This window comes from Saccopteryx bilineata, chromosome 1, assembly GCF_036850765.1.
Source record: "Saccopteryx bilineata isolate mSacBil1 chromosome 1, mSacBil1_pri_phased_curated, whole genome shotgun sequence".
Lineage (NCBI taxonomy): Eukaryota > Metazoa > Chordata > Mammalia > Chiroptera > Emballonuridae > Saccopteryx > Saccopteryx bilineata.
In genome coordinates, this window is record NC_089490.1 from 216,913,758 (window position 1) to 216,935,150 (window position 21,393).

The 21,393-nt window shown below is 42.6% G+C and overlaps 1 protein-coding gene across 2 annotated transcripts in view; it reads left to right on the top strand.

Annotated features, from left to right (window-relative positions):
• Positions 1–8,311: 8,311 nt before the first annotated feature.
• TRIM67 (tripartite motif containing 67) overlaps positions 8,312–21,393 on the top strand; it is a 44,574-nt gene continuing 31,492 nt past the window's right edge. For both annotated transcript variants that reach the window (XM_066235992.1, XM_066236002.1), the window contains exon 1: positions 8,312–9,551. In XM_066235992.1, coding sequence (XP_066092089.1) covers positions 8,508–9,551 — 1,044 coding nt within the window. In that variant the 5' untranslated portion in view covers positions 8,312–8,507. The remainder of the gene's footprint in view (positions 9,552–21,393) is intronic.

A 21,393-nucleotide genomic window follows, 5' to 3' on the forward strand; every position in this document is an offset into this window, starting at 1 on the left:
CTGCGTGGATAAGAAAACAAAACCCATACATATGCTGTCTACAAGAGACACACCTTAAATCAAAAGAGGCACACAGACTGAAGATAAAAGGATGAAAAAAAATATTTCACGCAAATGGAAATGAAAAAAAAGCTGGGGTAGCAATACTTATATCAGACAAAATGGACTTTAAAACAAAGACCATAGTTAGAGATAAAGAAGGTCCTACATAATGATAAAGGGAGCAATCCAAAAGGATGATATAACCGTTATAAATATCTACGCACCTAATATAGGAGCACCTAAATATATAAAGCAGACTTTGATGGACTTAAAGGGCGAGATCAACAGCAATACTATAATAGTAGGGGATTTCAATACCCCATTAACATCATTAGATAGACCCTCAAGAAAGAAAATTAACAAAGAAACAGCAGACTTAAAGGACATATTAGATCAACTCGATTTAATAGATATCTTCAGAACCTTTCACCCTAAAACATCAGAATATACATTCTTTTCAAGTGCTCATGGTACATTCTCTAGAATAGACCATATGTTAGGGCACAAAAGCGGGCTCAACAAATTTAAGAAGATTGAAATCATATCGAGCATTTTCTCTGATCACAATGGCATTAAACTAGAAATCAACCACAATAGAAAAATTGAAAAACATTTAAACACTTGAAAACTAAATAGCACGTTATTAAACAATGAATGGGTTAACATTGAGATCAAAGAAGAAATTAAAAAATTTCTAGAAACAAACAATAATGAGCATACATCAACTCAAAACTTATGGGACACAGCAAAAGCAGTCCTGAGAGTGAAGTTTATAGCATTACAGGCATACCTCAAGAAGCTAGAAAAAGCTCAAATAAACAACTTAACCCTGCATCTAAAAGAACTAGAAAAAGAACAGCAAGTAAAGCCCAGAGCTAGTAGAAGGAAGGAAATAATAAAGATCAGAGCAGAAATAAGTGACATAGAGGCTAAAGAAACAATACAGAGGATCAATGAAACGAGGAGCTGGTTCTTTGAAAAGGTAAACAAGATCAAGGAACCTTTAACGAGACTCACCACAAAAAAAAAGAGAGAGGACTCAAATAAATAAAATTAGAAACGAGAGTGGAGAAATCACAACTGACACAACAGAAATACAAAATATTGTAAGAAAATACTATGAAGAGCTGTACGCCAAAAAACTAGACAACCTAGATGAAATGGACAAATTCCTGGAATCATATAATCTTCCAAAAATCAATTTGGAAGAATCAGAAAACCTAAACAGACCAATTACAACAAATGAGATTGAAACAGTTATCAAAAAACTCCCAAAAAAGAAAAATCCTGGTCCTGATGGCTTCACAAGTGAACTCTACCAAATATTCAAAGAAGAACTAACTCCTATCCTCAAGCTATTTCAAAAAGTTCAAGAGGAAGGAAGACTTCCAAACTCCTTTTATGAGGCGAGCATAATTCCGATTCCAAAACCAGGCAAAGACAACACAAAAAAAGAAAATTATAGGCCAATATCCCTGATGAACTTTGATGCAAAAATCCTCAACAAAATATTAGCAAACCGGATCCAGCAATATATGGAAAAAATCATACACCATGATCAAGTGGGATTTATTCTTGGGAGGCAAGGCTGGTACAATATTTGCAAATCAATCAATGTGATTCATCACATAAACAAAAGAAAGGAGAAAAACCACATGATAATTCAATAGATGCAGAAAAAGCATTTGATAAAGTCCAGCACCCATTCATGATCAAAACTCTCAGCAAAGTGGGAATACAGGGAACATACCTCAACATGATAAAGGCCATCTATGACAAACGCAAAGCCAACATCATACTCAATGGGCAAAAATTAAAAGCAATCCCCTTAAGATCAGGAACAAGGCAGGGGTGCCCCCTTTCACCACTCTTATTCAACATAGTTCTGTAAGTCCTAGCCACAGCAATCAGGCAAGAAAAAGAAATAAAAGGCATCCAAATTGGAAAAGAAGAAGTAAAACTATCATTATTTGCAGATGACATGATATTGTATATAGAAAACCCTAAAGTCTCAGTCAAAAAACTGTAGACCTGATAAATGAATTTGGCAAGGTGGCAGAATATAAAATCAATACTCAGAAATCAGAGGCATTTTTATACACTAATAATGAACTGTCAGAAAGAGAAATCAAGGAATCAATCCCCTTTACCATTGCAACCAAAAAAATAAAGTACCTAGGAATAAATCTAACCAAGGAGATTAAAGACTTGTACTCGGAAAACTATAAAACATTGATAAAAGAAATCAGGGAAGATACGAATAAGTGGAGGCATATACCGTGCTCATGGTTAGGAAGAATAAACATCATTAAAATGTCTATATTACCCAAAGCAATTTATAAATTCAATGCAATACCAATTAAAATACCAATGACTTACTTCAAAGATATAGAACACATATTCCAAAAATTTATATGGAACCAAAAAAGAACATGAATAGCCTCAGCAATCTTGAAAAGGAAGAAAAAAGCGGGAGGTATCACACTTCCAGATATCAAGTTATATTATAAGGCCATTGTACTCAAAACAGCATGGTACTGGCATAAGAACAGGCACATAGATCAATGGAACACAACAGAGAACCCAGAAATAAACCCACAGCTCTATGGACAACTGATATTTGACAAAGGGGGTAAGACAATACAATGGAGTAAAGACAGCCTCTTCAACAAATGGTGTTGGGAAAACTGGACAGCTACCTTCAAAAAAATGAAACTAGACCACCAACTTACACCACTCACAAAAATAAACTCAAAATGGATAAAAGACTTGAATGTAAGCCATGAAACCATAAGCATCTTAGAAGAAAACATTGGCAGTAAGATCTCTGACATCTCTCGCAGCAATATATTTGCTGATTTGTCTCCACAGGCAAGTGAAATAAAAGACAGGATAAACAAATGGGACTTTATCAAACTAAAAAGCTTCTGCACAGCTAAAGACAATAAGAACAGAATAAAAAGACAAACTACACAATGGGAGAATGTATTTGACATTGCATCTGATAAGGGGTTAATAACCAAAATTTATAAAGAACTTGTAAAACTTAATACCAGGAAGACAAACAATCCAATCCAAAAATGGGCAAAAGAAATGAATAGACACTTCTCCAAAGAGGACACACAGATGGCCAACAGGCATATGAAAAAATGTTCAACATCACTAATGATTAGAGAAATGCAAATTGAAACCACAATGAGATATCACCTCACACCAGTCAGAATGGCGCTCATCAATAAAACAACACAGAATAAGTGCTGGCAAGGATGTGGAGAAAAGGGAACCCTCCTGCACTGCTGGTGGGAATGTAGACTGGTGCAGCCACTGTGGAAAACAGTATGGAGATTCCTCAAGAAATTAAAAATCGAACTGCCTTTTGACCCAGCTATACCGCTGTTAGGAATATACCCCAAGAACACCATAGCACTGTTTGAAAAGAAGAAATGCACCCCCATGTTTATGGCAGCATTGTTCACAATAGCAAAGATTTGGAAACAGTCCAAGTGTCCATCAGAGGACGAGTGGATTAAAAAGCTTTGGTATATATATACTATGGAATACTACTCAGCCATAAGAAATGATGACATAGGATCTTTTACAACAACATGGATGGGCCTTGATAACATTATACTGAGTGAAAGAAGTAAATCAGAAAAAACTAAGAACTATATGATTCCATACATAGGTGGGACATAAAGATGAGACTCAGAGACATGAACAACAGTGTTGGGGTTACAGGGTGGGGGGAGGTGAGGGAGGGTGTCGGGGGAGGGGAGGGGCACAAAGATCATGGCTTTTCAGCATTTGCCATATTCCCCCCTTAATCTATAGACAGACAGTAAATATTTACGTATGGTGCTCCCACTACAAAGACTGCTGTCTTAGGGACAAATGCTGATAAACTATTTCAGCAGTTCCTCCTTCTTCAAAGACTTATATGTCAACATAGAGCTCCATGTTTCATAGGACATACTCAAGCTCACTCCATGCTCCCTGGAGCTTTAGCACAAGGGAATGCCCCCCCCTTTTTTTGTAGTATTTTTTATTTATTTATTTTTTGTATTTTTCTGAGGATGGAGATGGGGAGGCAGTCAGACAGACTCCTGCATGTGCCTGACTGGGATTCACCTGGCATGCCTACCAGGGGGGAATGCTCTGCCCATCTGGGGTGTTGCTCTGTTACAACCAGAGCCATTCTAGCAACTGGGGCGGAGTCCATGGGGCCATCCTTAGTGCCCGGGATGGCTTTGCTCCGGTGGAGCCTTGGCTGCGGGGCGGAAGGAGAGAGACGAAGAGGAAGGAGGGGGGGAGGGGTGGAGAGGTAGATGGGCGCTTCTCCTGTATGCTCTGGCCAGGAATCAAACCCAGGAATCCTGCACACCAGGCCAATGACTCCGACGGGTCTACCATATCATGCTTTTTACTTTAAAAAAAAATTTACATTTCTTTTGAATGCTGATGAACAGGAGACACCAAATCTTTTTCGCCTGCAAACTACTACCTTCTTTAGTAGATCTAGCTAATAACACTGTTTTGTCTTTTTCCAAATAGCTCCAGATATATGGAAAAGATTTATATAGGCAGATGAGGATCCTCAAACCCCTTAGAGAGATCTTCTGAGAATGGCTTTTAAGATACCTAGAGGCAGAAAAAGCCCAATAGAGATCAGGGGAACTACCAGCTTTTAGGATACACCCTTAAAGGCTCCAACGCCTCAAAGGGGTCTCATAGGATGCCATCTGGGTCCTGCTTCAATAGTGGAAAGGAAGGTCATTGAGCTAAAGCCTGCCAGGCTTACACACCTCTGCTGTGAGGAAACAGGGACACTGGAAGGTGGGCTTCCCCCTCGCTCCTCTAAGGGAGGGTTCAGTCTTTTCCATCCCTGCTTCAGCCACCTATGACCTAACCTTGCCCAGAAAGCTGGGGTTTGGCACTGAAGGCTGAAGGTGGCCAGGGCCATTGGCCCCATCTACGACACTGTGGACAAGCCTAGGGTATTTCTTCCAAGAAGCAGGTAAACTGATCGCATTTGCACAAGGGCCACTTAACTATGTTTTGCCTGAATAGTCAGGTTTTTTATTCTTCCCTCAAAGATCTCTGTTGTGGGTGTTGATAGTCCTATTTTCTGCTGCTTTGCTTAATATATAGTGTTTCCTTTATCCCTCCTACCTCAATGCCCCACTCATATTTCAGGCTGGGACCTACTCCTAATTTAGAGCTCTCTTTCCTCCTTTTGCCAACTTGTATTATGAATTTATGTTTGCCACCCAGCTTAGTGTATCCCAAGGTTCTCTTTACCATGCCACAATCGCAGAGCTCCAGGGAAAAGCAACCTGGTCTCCACTCTCCAGGCAGAGGAGAACAGAAGCTCCATATCCACGCATGCTGCAAATGGCTTTTTCCAGTCTACCTGAATCATTACCGGCTAGAAGCAGCGGTCATTGGGACTTGGACATGAGCTGCAAAGTATAGAATGGTGACAACAATTCCAGTGCCATGCGGACTTTTCCTGTAGGGAACTTTCCTGGACTCCTGCTCCTTGTGACAGCTCCTAACAGACTGAACTGTGGTTGGGTTGCATTTTTCAGGGATTTGGCATGGTGATGGGGCCAACTTGGACTGGATGAACATGTTAAGGACACTACTCTTTTATGGATTCTTGCTGTATTGGCCAAGAGTTTGCTTAAAGGCTTTTAATCACTGTAAAAAAAAATAGAGGACTGGATGAAGAAGATGGGGCACATATACACCATGGTATACTATTCAGCTAGGAGAAATGATGACATCGGATCACTTACAGCGGAATGGTGGAGTCTTGGTAGCATTGTGCGGGGGTGAAATAAGCGAATCAGAAAAAAACAAGAACTGCAGGATTCCATGCATTGGTGGGACATAGAAGCGAGACTAAGAGGCATGGACAGGAGTGTGGTGGTTGCGGGGGGGGGGGGGGGGGGGGGGGGGGGGGGGGGGGAGGGAGAGGGGGAGGGGTACAGAGAGAACTGGATGGGATGGAGGGTGGCAGAGGACGATCTCCCTTCGGGTGATGTGTATGCAACAGAACTAAATGACAAGATAACCTGGAATGTTTTCTTTGAATGTATGTACCCTGATTTATTGATGTGTCACCCCATTAAAATAAAAATTTATTTATAAAAAAAAAAAGAAAATGAGGGAAGACAATTTGACTTTGGGTGATGGGTATGCAACATAATTAAATGTCAAAATAACCTGGAGATGTTTTCTCTGAACATATGTACCCTGATTTAATAATGTCACCCCATTAAAATTAATTTTAAAAAAAGAATTTAAAAAACTGAACTGAAGAATCATAGGATTTTAATGCAATAAGTAGGATATGCAATCTGTGCTTTAGTTCTCACAGGTGAGTATAATTGCAATAGTCCCTTGACAGGATAGAGGACTAGGAAACAGAAGCAAACTCTTGGGGAGGGGCGAGTGCTCAGGAAAGGAACCGGGATCCCACCCAGAGTCCTGGATCCCAGAGTTCTAGGCTTTACAGAGCACCGAAACAAGTGCACCGCCATGACCCTCCCCCAGTGGTCTCTCTGCGGGACGTCCCTGTCCCCTCGGCATCGGGCTTTAACTAGGACTGCAGCTTTCTCCTACCGACCCGCCAGCCGGCGCTGCTCCCTCCCCCACGGCCGGCAGACGCTGAGCTTGCTGGCCCTGCGCGGCGGTGCCTGTTCTTTGTTTGGAGTAATGGAAACCCGGAGAAGAGGCGGAGGCGTGACTTCAATATTCATACCGTTTTTAAACAAATGGTTTCCTAATGTGTGTCTGTTTCACGCCATCCTGAAAATCCGTAGGCAGAGCCAGCTGTGAGCCCTTCATTCTGCCTGTCCCCACCCACCCAGCCATCGCCTTGCGGGTGGGAGGCTGTTCCCGCGGCTCCGGCGACGCTAAACGTGGAGAACGTGGAGATTTCCCCATTCATAAAACTAACCTCCCAGCCCGCCGACTTCCCGCCTGGTTGCAGCAGGGTGGGGCTGGTCGCGGGCGCCGGGGTTTGGAGGCCTGGGGGCCTAAAGGGGCGCGTTGTCACGTTTCGCCAGGGAGTCGAATTTTATAAAACCCATACGGTGTCCTCGCTTGGTCTGCACGGACGACTGACATCGGCGGCGGACGGGCGCTTCTGTTCGAAACGAAGAGAAAAAATGGCTTGTGGTTCAATATAAATCTCGCCCTTTGACTTCGAGTGTCCGACATTTTGTGACATGCGTTTTTTGCTCTATCGCAGATTTAGGAAGCGACTGCAAAGCATGCTCCCTTTCCATTTGTAAACAGCTGGCTTTTTAGGTTGCCGTTATTACCCTTTTATGGGGGTGGGTGGAGGCGCGGGAGAGGCAGGGCAGAGATGGCAGGCAGGGCGAGGGCCGTTGTATTAATTCAAGGTACCATCTCGATCCCAATAATAGATTGTTATTAACAATGATCCTTTCTGCGAAACCCTTAAAATTGTCCCTTGATTTCCCTGGCAGCAAGAGGCGAGACCTTATTCGCTGAACAGACGCCTCTCCTCCCACCCCGCACTCCCACCACTCTCTGCTCCCTTCATTGCAACTCCTCAGCCGCCGCGCCGGGAGGAGGCTACCGTGGAGGGAGGGAGGCGGGGAGGAGACCCCCGAGCTAGACCAGCGCTCGCCCTCCGTCCGTCGGCTGCAGCGTCGCGCGGCCAAGGTCAGAGGCACCGCAGGAACGGCAGCGAAGAACCAGAGAAGCAGGTCAATTCTGGCCGCAGGGAGAAAGGCCAAGGCGGATTCGGCCCGCACCAGCCTCCGCCAAGAAGAGAAACGAATGAAGGTCTGGCCCCGCCGAGATCGTCCCTAGCGCAGCGACCCGGCAGGCGGCGGCTGTCGGGTCGGTGCTCCGCGAGGGGGCTCCACCTTCGGGTCCCGGGCGCTGTCCGCCTCCTCGAGGTGCTGAACCCAGCCCCACTGCCAAGCGGCCTGCTCACCGGCCTTTTCACCTACGGATCGCCCCGATTGGGGGCGGGGCAGGGCCTTAAGGGGGCTCCTGGACAACTGCCCACTGGAGCTGAGGGCTTGATGGAGGAAAGCCACCGAACGGCAGCCCGGACGCTAGTCCTGATGTGGAGAGGACACGTGCGCTGCAGCCACTAGTGCTGATTCATCTGGAGGGCCTCGCGGGCCACTGCGAGGGCAGCGGACAGGCTCAGGACTCTGGCCGCAGGTTAAAGCCGATGGTGCCGGAGCCTCGCGGGCTGAAGGTGAGGACCCCCTCCCTTCTCTTGCTCCTAGTCATTTTAGGGCGGTGGCCCCAGGACAGAGAGAGGAGCGTGCCCCCGAGCTGTGCAGCGGTCATGCCTGTGTGATGTCCCCGCCTCCAATCTCACCCGTGCTAACCACGCTTGTTCGCCTCCGCCCGTCTCTGGAGCTAGACCATTGCACCCCGGGACCTGAGCAGCTCGTCCTGCCCGCGCCGCGATGGAGGAGGAGCTGAAGTGCCCTGTGTGCGGTTCCCTGTTTCGGGAGCCCATCATTTTGCCCTGTTCCCACAACGTCTGCCTGCCTTGCGCTCGTACCATCGCGGTGCAGACCCCGGACGGTGAGCAGCATCTACCCCAGCCGCTTCTGCACTCCCGGGGCCCGGGGCTGCCCGCGGGCGGCGGCGCCGCGCCCACTCTGGACCACGACACCGCAGCTGGCCCGGCGGGTAGCGGCGGTGGCGGGAGCGCAGCTGGCGGCCTGGGCGGTGGTGCGGGAGGTGGCGGGGACCACGCGGACAAGCTGAGCTTGTACAGTGAGACGGATAGCGGTTATGGCTCCTACACCCCGAGCCTCAAGTCCCCCAACGGGGTTCGCGTGCTGCCCATGGTGCCCGCGCCCCCCGGCTCCTCGGCCGCCGCGGCCCGGGGTGCCGCCTGCTCCTCGTTGTCCTCGTCCTCCAGTTCTATAACGTGCCCGCAGTGCCACCGCAGCGCCTCCCTGGACCACCGCGGTCTGCGCGGCTTCCAGCGCAACCGGCTGTTGGAGGCCATCGTGCAGAGGTACCAGCAAGGCCGCGGGACCGTGCAGGGGGCGTCCGCAGCCCCGACTGTAGCCATTTGCCAGTTGTGCGACCGCACCCCGCCGGAGCCCGCCGCCACGCTCTGCGAGCAGTGTGACGTGCTCTACTGCTCTGCCTGCCAGCTCAAGTGCCATCCATCCCGGGGACCGTTCGCTAAGCATCGCTTGGTGCAGCCGCCACCACCGCCGCCGGCACCCGCTGAGACCGCCTCTGCGTCCCCAGGCGCGGCCCAGGGCGCACCCAGCGGAGGCGGGTGCTGCAAGAGTCCTGGGGGCTCTGGGTCCGGAGCCACTGGAGGCAGCGCGGCTCGCAAGTTCCCTACGTGCCCAGAACACGAAATGGAGAATTACAGCATGTACTGTGTGAGCTGCCGAACCCCGGTATGCTACCTGTGCCTGGAGGAGGACCGGCACGGCAAACACGAGGTGAAGCCTCTGGGTGCCATGTGGAAACAGCACAAGGTGAGTGCCCGCGGGGTAGAGACGTGGTTCTGGCCTCTTTCCTGGAGAATTGGCAGGGAACCGGCCAGAGGATCAAGCAGCAATTACCTCATTCATTCATTCATGCATGCATACATGCATGCATGCATGCATGCATTCATTCCCTCATCAGTCATTTGACAAACACTTAAATGAACTCCAGGTACTCTGAGCTGGGTGTTAGGGATTGAAAAGGGCACAGAAAGATGACGTAGGAGGTACCCCCACTCGAGATTTTAGTCTATACAAAGGGCACCCAGAATGCAGAAGCAGGACTCTTTCATGCCTAGCGTTAACTAATAAGACACCTTGATGGTCCCTCTAGATGGCATCCAAGGCCCCTTTCTCCCTCTAAAGAATAGTGGGGGGGGGGGGGTGTTTTAAGTTCAAGTGTTACCACCTGCCTGTAGGAAAATGTCTGATGCCTTTTGCACTTGTTTAACCTTCTCTGAAGGTAGGAAGGGTTTGATCCCAGCTCTTGAGGAAGGGATACACTATTTCCTCCAGAAATTTCCCCACTTTCTAACTAGTCTCCAGCACTTTCTACCCCTCAAATGCTTCCCAGGCTAGAAGGAAGATGAAATTCCTCATGTACCTTGTTTGAGAATTTGGGTGTGTGCCCTTTGAAGAAGGCAGCATCATTTGCCCCAGAGACCTTCCCTTAGTGGGACTGCTGCAGTGTCAGTAGGAGTATGTGTAACTGCAGAGCAAGCTCTTACTCAGACAGCGAGGCACACTTTCATCTGCAGGCTGCACACACCTTTCTCCCCAGGGACTTGCCTGGAGTGCCATCTCCCAACTGGGAATGGATCAGCCTCTTAAAGACTACGGGCTAGAACCCATTCGTGACTGTCAGGGGATTGATATGGCTCCAAGGCAAGAGTAGAGTCAGTTCTAAGGAACATTCACCTTCATTTCCTGTCCAAAGTCTGAGCTGAGGAACTGGACTAACTGGCAGTAAGGTCAAGGAGTTAGGCCTGACAGCATTAGAGTCCTTTGTTCAAGGTCCCCAACTGCGCTGCAAATTTGGACATTTATCATTCAGTGTCCTCTGTCCAGTAAACTCATGCCTCAAAGAGGCAGGAGGTCTTCAGATTGCACAGGAAACATGCAAATTGTAATTGAGGAGGAAAGACACAAGAAAATAAAGCAGTTTTTCCATGACTCATATTATCCAACTGGAAGTGGACAAGAAACGGAACACAGATGAGAAAAGGGATGACTATTCCTGTTATAAATTTATTATACATAGTTACTACATAATTTCATCTGCTACAATGTGCAAGCTATTATTGTAATTTAACATTTTCAAATAAAAGATTAGAAAACAAAAACCAAGGAATGCTTTAAAAATCTACCTTGGAGAGGGAAATTTGCATAGTAGGTCAGAAGGGCAATCAAATTCTCAATTCTTGGTTCTCATTTGGGGAAAATTTCACTCCCCCTCCAGGACACTTGATAATGTCTAGAAAGATTTTGAGTTATCATATTTCAGGGGTACTACTGGAATCTAGTGGGTAGAGGCCAAGGAAGCTACTAAGCATCTTAGAGTACACAGAAAACCTCCCCCAAACAATTATCTAGCCCCAACTATCAATAGTGTCTCTGATGAGAAACCTTGCCGTACAGTAACACAGACCTGGATCCAAATCTCAGTGCTTGTAATTCACTCTTTATAAGCTTAAGGCACAATTTTAAACCCACTGACTAATAATATCTAACCCATATAATTGTTGTAAGGAGTAAGTATAATACTGTGTGTTTAGACTTTAGCACAGTACCTGACCCACAGTAACCAATATGTTATTTTTAGAGTTGTTACACTTAAAACCACTAGACTTGTAGAAAGCTACAGGGTGCAGCAAAGAGTACTTATTTGACCTCAGTGACTTGTTTTCCTGGAGAGAGCATGCGCTGATCACTTTTGATACTGTTTATGTTGAGTCTTAAAATAGCTTTGAAGAAATGGGAATGTATGCCTTGACTTAGTTACCATTCATAAGACATTTTGCTGTATATTGCTTCACAGGAGTGTAGCCACCTTGCTTATTTCATTTTTCAAGTAAAAAGACATTTTCCAAGTAAAGAAATCTTTTGCAAAGAGGCTGTGATCAAGTACCAAGACAAGAAGTCTTAAGTTCACATTGAGATTTTATGAGCTGTTAAATTTGCTCAGCTTAGATAGCTAGAATTTATTTAAGATGTTGTCACTTAAATCTTTAGACTCAATAAAGAGTGGGAACCAAAATAAATTTAAATGAGTTTGCAACTTTAGAAGAGATTAAGCTTCTTACAAGGGAAAGTGAATTGGATAGTAAGTTACGGTTTCAAGAACCAAGAGCATGCAGGGAAAATCATTAGTCATCCTGACTTGGTCTTAACAGCTCTTTTATAAAATTTCTATCCTCTGGTCCTGGCTGGATAGCTCAGCTGGTTAGAGCATCATCTTAATACACCAAGGTTATGGGTTCCATCTCTGGTCAGGGCACATATAACAATCAACCAATGAATACATAAATAAACGGATAACAAAATTAATGTTTATCTCTTTTTCTCTCTCTCTAAAATCAATTTTTTTTAAGTATGCATTTTAAATTTTTTTCTATCCTCATCGAACATTTCATGCCATTCTGAATAGTGGGAGGAAACCTTTCCCCTTCCTGCTCAGCAGCACCGGGGCTGTGACTCATCCCTTTGTGCAGCAGCTCCACTTGGGGTAGCAGATCCACTGTTGAGGTATTGCAATGCTTGTGTTCAAGTCACCCTTATTTTACTTAATAATTCCACATTCACATAACTTTTATTACAGAATACTGTTATGATTGTTTTATTTTATTAGTTATTGTTGTTAATCTCGTTCTGTGTCTAATTTGTAATTAAACTTTACTATAGGTATGTATGTATAAGGAAAAAACAGTATATATAAGGTTCAGTAATATCTGAGGTTTCAGGCATCCACTAGGTGTGTTAGAATGTACCTCCCATGGATAAGGGGGACTACTGCCTGCAGAACATGTCTCAGTTTTACATTTTGTGCCACTGCTTCAGGGAACTAAGATATCCTCCCAAATCCAGAAGGAATGCTCTGAGGCAGCACTTCTGTGAAAACCAGTTTCTAAGAATGAATAGGCGTTCTGCTGTTCTCCTTCAGCAACAGAAAGGAAACTGACTGCTTGTTATGAGGCATCCCAACCAGGGGCTGGAGATCAAAGGGAAAGCTGGAGGAGGGAGCCCTGCTGTACTGTTTAGCAGGCATCTAGACCACCATTGTGAGCTGTGAGGGAGGCTGTTTGTGACAGCTAAACTAGAATAATTTCACACTCTTGCCATGGCTGTTTAAGTTCTTTAGTACAACGTAAAATCCCGGGATTTGTTGTTGTTGTTGTGGTATAAAAATCCAAGAAGCCATGATAAAGCCAGTTGTACGACCAGACCTGGAATTAAACAGGACACTTCTTTGGCATCTCTATGATTGGAAAAGTTTTCATCAAAGCCTTGCTCCTCAGCCTGACTGACCTTGCCATGTACTTTGTAAAGAGACATGCTAGCAACATTGAAATCTATCTTAAAACAAGATTGATTACCACCTTTTAAAAACAGCATAAAGGCCCTGGCCTGTTGGCATAGCAGTAGAGCATTGGCCCAGCATGTGGATGTCCCAGGTTAAATTCCCTGTCAGGGCACACTATCTGCTTCTCCACCCCTCCCGCTCTCCCTTCTCTTCCTCTCTCTCTCTTCCCCTCCTGCAGCCATGGCTTGGTTGGAGCAAGCTGGCCCCTAGGATGGCTCTATGACCTTACCTCAGGTGCTAAAATTGCTCAGTTATTGAGCAACAGAGAAATGGCCCCAGATGGACAGAGTATCACCCCCAGGGGGCTTGACAGGTAGATCCCAGTAGGGGCACATGTGGGAGTCTGCTCTCTGTCTTCCCACTTCTCACTTAAGAAAAATAAAAAATAAAATAATAAATAAAATAGCATAAAAACTTTAGGTCTTGGCTAAACATATTTTCAGATGACTTTCCTAGGAGAAGATTGTTTCAAAGACCTTGTGATGTGAAGAAACAGTATGTTACGAAAGATAAGACAAAGGTGGGAAGTCTTCCATGAGAGCTTTTCTCTTTTTGCTTATTGATAATGGAATTCTAGTTTTCCTGAAATCAGAAGGGAAGGGTCACTCTTCCTTGGTGTGACATGTCAAGGATGTCTGTAACTCCTGCTTATGAGTCAATTCTGAATTAATATGGGCAAAAGTTGATTCCAAAACTGAAGTACCGAATGCTGGATAAGCCTTTGAGAAGTCTTTGAGAACCCTGGAAAAGAGGTGTGTTGGCACAAAATCTCACTCATGCCTCAAGATGAACATTCCTGAGGAGTCAGTACTTCACAAGGGTGAGAGAAATGGAGGCCTGGCAATCTCAGGATAAACAGGACTGTGGGTTGCTCCACTGTTCGGAGGCTCTGACAAAGGGCCCCTGGTCTTACCTAATTATTTCATAGACGATATAAGGAAAGTTTTTAGCCTATAAAGCTAAAACTCTGATGAAAGTCTTCTTCCATTAAAAGAGGTAACACATAAATTACAAAGGCAGAACATGTAATCACATCAGAGCTATAGTCATAAGTATACTTATTTGAATATGTATAGGACTGTGTAACACAATTAATGATATTCATTGTTAATAATTAGATTCACAAGTGTAGAAATGTAGTATTAAATATTATCCCCAAATTCCAATTTGCTGAGAAAAATGTTTCTAACATTTTAATGTTTTTTCTTCTGAAATTCTATAGTATATTTATTTTGTAATTGTCCTTTCTTCTTTAATAATACAATATAAATATCTTTCCTGCCTGGCCTGTGGTGGCACAGTGAATAAAGCATAGACCTGGAATGCTCAGGTAATTGATTCGAAGCCTTGGGCTTGCCCCATCAAGGCACATATGACAAGCAATTAATCAATGAACAATTAAAGTGAAGCAACTATGTGTTGATACTTCTCACTCCCCACTCCTCTCCTTTCTCTGTAAAATTATCAAATGAAATCTTTAAAGATATATAGAGTATCTTCATGTCAATTAAGGTACATCATTTTTATGATTGTTTTCAGTCTTTTGCTGTTACAAACATTTTTTTCTAATTAAATCTGTGCCTATACTCTTGATTATTTTATTACCTTAAATTTCTTCATATGGAGTTGCTGTATCAAAGGTTATCTGCATCTGATTAATGTTGTCAAATTGTCTTACATAAAGTTTATACTATTTTTCTCCTAACAGCAAAATTATGTAAATTTTTAAAAATCCTATAGATAAGGACCATAGAGGTAAACAATAAGAAATTTCCTGTTTCTGGTAATTATTGTTTGCTATTTTTATTACATTATTGTTAGAACTACATTTTAAAAGACGATCACAAGTCTGTAGGTTTTTTATTTTTAACTATTAGGGAGCTATCTGACTCCCTGCAAATACTGGTTTTGATATGCTCAGGTATTGGCCAAGCCTGCTATCATGATTGTTAAGCCTATGAGAAGACCAAGCTTTCAGGGCCCACCTAAGGCAATTTTTGGTGGGGTTAGGTGGGAAAAGGAGTTAGGAAGAGAGAAGAGCCTGACAAAAGTATTACTGGGGGTCTGAAGTCCCCAACTCGGTGGCTGATTATACCACTTGCTGCTGATTATAAACCCCATGTTCTGCATGGAGATCCATCCTGGACCTCAGAGCATGAGGCCCTAAGGGAAAGCCTAGAGTTTTGAAAGTTGACTTTTTCAACTTTTTGCCTTTATCTTTTTTTTAGGACAACATATAGAGATAGTGGGGTTTTGAACTGACAAGGACTTTAAAGATTGTGAAAGGAGAACCCTCTCCTACTGATGAATGTATTTTATACTGTGTGCTGTGGCGGTCATTTCATGCAGAGGTATTTTAGTTTCAGCTTGCAGTCGGGGGCAGGGGGTGATGGGACCTTACCTGTGGATGTCAACTGCAGGGTCCTGCCCCCAGGAGAATCCAGGGGTCCCACAGGAATGGACGGCATTGGCACGAAATGAGTGAGAGAGCCGAATACTTTAGCTCATCTGCCAGGCATCTCTGCCCAATGCTAGTATAGCTTTTTTTTATACACTAAGTTATAATCACAAGGTATGCAGAATACATTGATTAATAGTTGTTTTTGCTTTAATATGGATAAATATTCCAGGAAAAGGTTAGTACATTTCTTTAAGCTATAAATCAGGTGGTAAGCTATTCCAAATACAGTTATATAATAACTTGAGAGTAGCAACAATATTGGTGCAAGCTTCTAAAAGGTCCCTATTGATTTTGTTTTATTTAGTGGCCTATTGTCTAGTAATATTATGTTTGTCTACTATTTTCATGTACTAGTTAAGTTCTAACTTTCTTTTTCTCATAACGTTCCACTACCTGAAGGTCAGGTATGTAAGAGGAATGGAAAGTTTTTCTGTTCTTCTATAATATGAAAAGGCTAGGGAGGTAAAGTAATGGACTAGGTAAAAGCTGAAAGGTGCTTTTGTGTTTAGCCTTTGTTTCCTACCTATTCATACGTCACAATCTATTTTTTCCTAATATGATTTTTAAGAGGGAGTTTTCCTACAGACCTAGCCCCTTTTATGGGGTATCATAGCCAGCCTCCTATGTCTATGGACTCAGGCAAGGGGGTTTATAGGCCTTTCTGTGGAATTCACACCCTCTGTCTCATTTCCAGAGAAATTACTGCGAATCTGCAGGGAAAGCACAGTGCGACTATTAACCCTGTGCCATTAGTGATAGCACACACACCCAGAAAAAGGGGGGAAGAAAAATCAAATGAACCCAAGAAGTTAGGGGGAAAGTATAGCTGTGCCTCTTCTTTTTTGCTGTGACTGTGTCAACCAGCAGCTGTTGATCGGTTCCCAACAGTCAACACACAGAGTGTTCTGGAGAAGAGGGATCTCTTGATCTCTGAGACAGACTAAGTAGAAATCAACAGACAGTGGCTGCCGCGGACCAGCGCGGCTCCTAAGAACTGAGCGGAATTAAGGAAACAGACTTATTAAGAAAAAATTGGACTGGGAGGACTCTTCAAAATGCTGATGGCAATATCCGAGTGCCCCATAGCCCCAGTTTGCTTTATTATATAGCCATATGCAAATCATGAAAGTCCTTGATACAAAGTTAAACATACAGGCTAAAACAGGAACTTTCCCAAGGTATAAATAGGAATTCCCCCATCATGCATAAGTGAAATCAACCAACATCTGAACAAAGAGGAAGAGGAAGGACATGTAAATTGCTTCCAGCAACTTAAGCAAGCAAGTGAAGTGGGTGCAAATACTCAGCATCATAGCCAACATAAAGATGGAGGGTTGAGAACTTAGCCTTTTGCTAAGCCTCGAATCTACAAAGGCTTTTTGCCATTTAGGGTCCACAACAAGTGATGGTTTTCTAAATAAAGTCTTGTTTTCTAAATAAAGTCTTACCGGGATTCAGCCATGCTCATTCGCTGCCTGGGGCTGTTTTTGGCTACAGTTGCTTTTGGATGAATTGAGTGGTTGCAACAGAGATCTGTGGCTTGCAAAGCCAAAGATATTTAATATCTTGTCCTTTATGGGGGGAAAATGTACTGACCTCTGGACTAGGAACTTGTGACTCAAAGTGTGGTCTACTGAGCAGCAGAGGCATCTTGTTGGACATGCAGTTTTAAGACTGGCCATCACCCTCCTGACTCAGGATTTGGATGTTGGCAAGCCCTCTAGTTAATTTGTATGCACAGTCCCCATGGGGTTATCTGCGGGAGATATATTTCAGGATCCCCATGGATGCCGGGCTACCCACCATGACCTGCCCTTGTATTTCTTTTTTTTGTTAATTATGCACTCCTCAATTCTATAGACCCTTGCAAATTGTCTTAAATCTCTTTTAAAATAAATAAGTTAATCGATAAATGAGTGGTCTACTTAAAGTCAAAGAGAACAAAAAAACATTCTGGAAAATCTTATTAAGATAGTGTTAATCCTAATCCGGAGGGACCCGAAACATTGAAGACACGAACAAGGTCCGTCAATTACACATCAAACTTTATTGTCTAGCTTGGCCAAGCGGCAGCAACTCTGTCAGAGGGAGAGCACACGGGCCCTTTGTTCTACTTAGTTTTTATAGTTTTGTAAGTGGAAAGTACAGAAGCAAAAATTGTAATTAGGAGTCCCTTACCACTATTGGTTATAGTCATATGTCCTTTAACATGATAGGACCATGTTCAATTTGCAAGTCATACATTATTTTGGAGAAAACAAAATTTACAAGTCAACACAATGGTAGAAAGATGTCTCTTTGCATATTAAAAGGCATTCCTATATTATCTAGTGTTTATCTGCCATCTCTTTGTCCAGAGTCACACGTGTTAACCACATGCATTTACATAGGAGAGGTAGTTTCTGTGAGGACAAATGCCCACAAATGGCTCATTGCTATAAGAAAAGGTTTATTTTGGCTTTTCTCTCCCTGTACCTAGCTAGCCATTCACCCTTTTGCACTTACAATACAATGCCAAGGGCTATCCTGGTCATGCCAATCACACAGTACAGAGACTATTTCTCACAATTTCTCTGCACACCTTAACCCAAATTAATAAAATGTTCTTCAAGCCTCTTAAAATATTAATATTAATTCTGTAGCTTTTGGTACTTTACAACACCTGCGGGTGAGGTGGCGAAGTGGCTCCTCATTAGTCTTCTGTTTTATTTATTGATTGATTTTATTTTTTTTTAATAATTTTATTTTTTTAATGGGGTGACATCAATAAATCAGGATACATATATTCAAAGATAACAAGTCCAGGTTATCTTGTCGTTCCATTATGTTGCATACCCATCACCCAAAGTCAGATTGTCCTCTGTCACCTTCTATCTAGTTTTCTTTGTGCCCCTCCCCCTCCCCCTTTCCCTCTCCCTTTCCCCCCTCCCACACATAACCACCACACTCTTATCAATGTCTCTTAGTTTCATTTTTATGTCCCACCTACGTATGGAATAATGCAGTTCCTGGTTTTTTCTGATTTACTTATTTCGCTTCATATCATGTTATCAAGATCCCACCATTTTGCTGTAAATGTTCCGATGTCATCATTTCTTATGGCTGAGTAGTATTCCATAGTGTATATGTGCCACATCTTCTTTATCCAGTCATCTATTGACGGGCTTTTTGGTTGTTTCCATGTCCTGGCCACTGTGAACAATGCTGCAATAAACATGGGGCTGCATGTGTCTTTATGTATCAATGTTTCTGAGAGTTTGGGGTATATACCCAGTAGAGGGATTGCTGGGTCATAAGGTAGTTCTATTTTCAGTTTTTTGAGGAACCACCATACTTTCTTCCATAATGGTTGTACTACTTTACATTCCCACCAACAGTGGATGAGGGTTCCTTTTTCTCCACAGCCTCTCCAACATTTGCTATTTTCTGTCTTGCTAATAATAGCTAATCGAACAGGTGTGAGGTGGTATCTCATTGCAGTTTTGATTTGCATTTCTCTAATAGCTAAAGAAGATGAGCATCTTTTCATATATCTGTTGGCCATTTGTATTTCTTCCTGGGAGAAGTGTCTGTTCATATCCTCTTCCCATTTTTTTATTGGATTGTTTGTTTGTTTGTTGTTGAGTTTTATGAGTTCTTTGTATATTTTGGATATTAGGCCCTTATCTGAGCTGTTGTTTGAAAATATCGTTTCCCATTTAGTTGGCTTTCTGTTTATTTTGTTATCAGTTTCTCTTGCTGAGCAAAAACTTCTTAGTCTGATGTAGTCTCATTCATTAATTTTTGCCTTCACTTCTCTTGCCTGTGGAGTCAAATTCATAAAATGCTCTTTAAAAGCCAGGTAAATGAGTTTAGTACCTATGTCTTCTTCTATGTACTTAATTGTTTCAGGTCTTAGGTTTAGCTTGATCCATTTTGAGTTAATTTTAGTACAGGGGGACAAACTGTAGTCCAGTTTCATTCTTTTGCATGTGGCTTTCCAGTTTTCCCAGCACCATTTATTGAAGAGGCTTTCTTTTCTCCATTGTGTGTTGTTGGTCCCTTTATCAAAAATTATTTGACTATATATATGTGGTTTTATTTCTGGACTTTCTATTCTGTTCCATTGGTCTGAGTGTCTATTTTTCTGCCAATACCATGCTGTTTTGATTGTCGTGGCCCTATAATAGAGTTTGAAGTCAGGTATTGTAATGCCCCCAGCTTCATTCTTTTTCTTTAGGATTGCTTTGGCTATTCGGGGTTTTTTATAGTTCCATATAAATCTGATGATTTTTTGCTCTATTTCTTTAAAAAATGTCATTGGAAGTTTGATGGGAATTGCATTAAATTTGTATATTGCTTTGGGTAATATGGCCATCTTGATTATATTTATTCTTCCTAGCCAAGAACAAGGTATATTCTTCCATCTCATTATATCTTTTTCTATTTCCCTTAACAATGGTTTATAGTTTTCATTATATAAGTCCTTTACATTCTTTGTTATGTTTATTCCTAGGTATTTTATTTTTTTGTTGCAATCGTGAAGGGGATTATTCTTTTGAGTTCGTTCTCAATTGTTTCATTGTTGGCATATAGAAAGGCTATTGACTTCTGTATGTTAATTTTGTATCCTGCGACCTTACTGTATTGGCTTATTGTTTCTAGTAGTCTTTTTGTGGATTCTTTGGGGTTTTCGATGTATAGAATCATATCATCTGCAAAAAGTGATACCTTTACCTCTTCTTTTCCGATATGGATGCCTTTTATTTCTTTGTCTTGTCTGATTGCTCTGGCTAGAACCTCTAGTACCACATTAAATAAGAGAGGAGAGAGTGGATAACCCTGTCTTGTTCCTGATTTAAGAGGGAAAGCCTTCAGTTTAGTGCCATTTAATATGATGTTAGCTGATGGTTTATCATATATGGCCTTTATCATGTTGAGATAATTTCCTTCTATACCCATTTTGTTGAGAGTCTTAAACATAAAATTGTGTTGTATTTTATCGAAAGCCTTTTCAGCATTTATTGATAAGATCATGTGGTTTTTGTTCTTTGTTTTGTTGATATGGTGTATTATGTTAACCGTTTTAGGTATGTTGAACTATCCTTGAGATTCTGGGATGAATCCCACTTGATCATAATGTATTATTTTTTTAATATGTTGTTGTATTCGATTTGCTAGTATTTTGTTTAGTATTTTAGCATCTGTATTCATTAGAGATATTGGTCTGTAGTTTTCTTTTTTTGTGCCGTCCTTGCCTGGTTTTGGTATGAGGGTTATGTTGGCCTCATAAAATGTGTTTGGAAGTATTGCTTCTTCTTCAATTTTTTGGAAGACTTTGAGTAGAATAGGAACCAAGTCTTTTTGAATGTTTGATAAAATTCGCTGGTATAGCCGTCAGGGCCTGGACTTTTATTTTTGGGGAGGTTTTTAATGGTTTTTTCTATTTCTTCTCTACTAATAGGTCTGTTTAGGCTTTCTGCTTCTTCTTGACTCAGTCTAGGAAGGTTGTATTGTTCTAGGAATTTATACATTTCTTCTAGGTTGTTGAATTTAGTGGCATAAAGTTTTCATAGTATTCTACAATAATTCTTTGTATATCTACGGTGTCCGTGGTGATTTCTCCTCTTTCATTTTGGATTTTGTTTATATGAGTTCTTTCTCTTTTTTCCTTGGTAAGTCTTGCCAAGGGTTTGTCAATTTTGTTGATGTTTTCAAAGAACCAGCTCCTTGTTCTATTAATTTTTTCTATAGTTTTTCTGTTCTCTAATTCATTTATTTCTGCTCTGATTTTTATTATCTCCTTTCTTCGG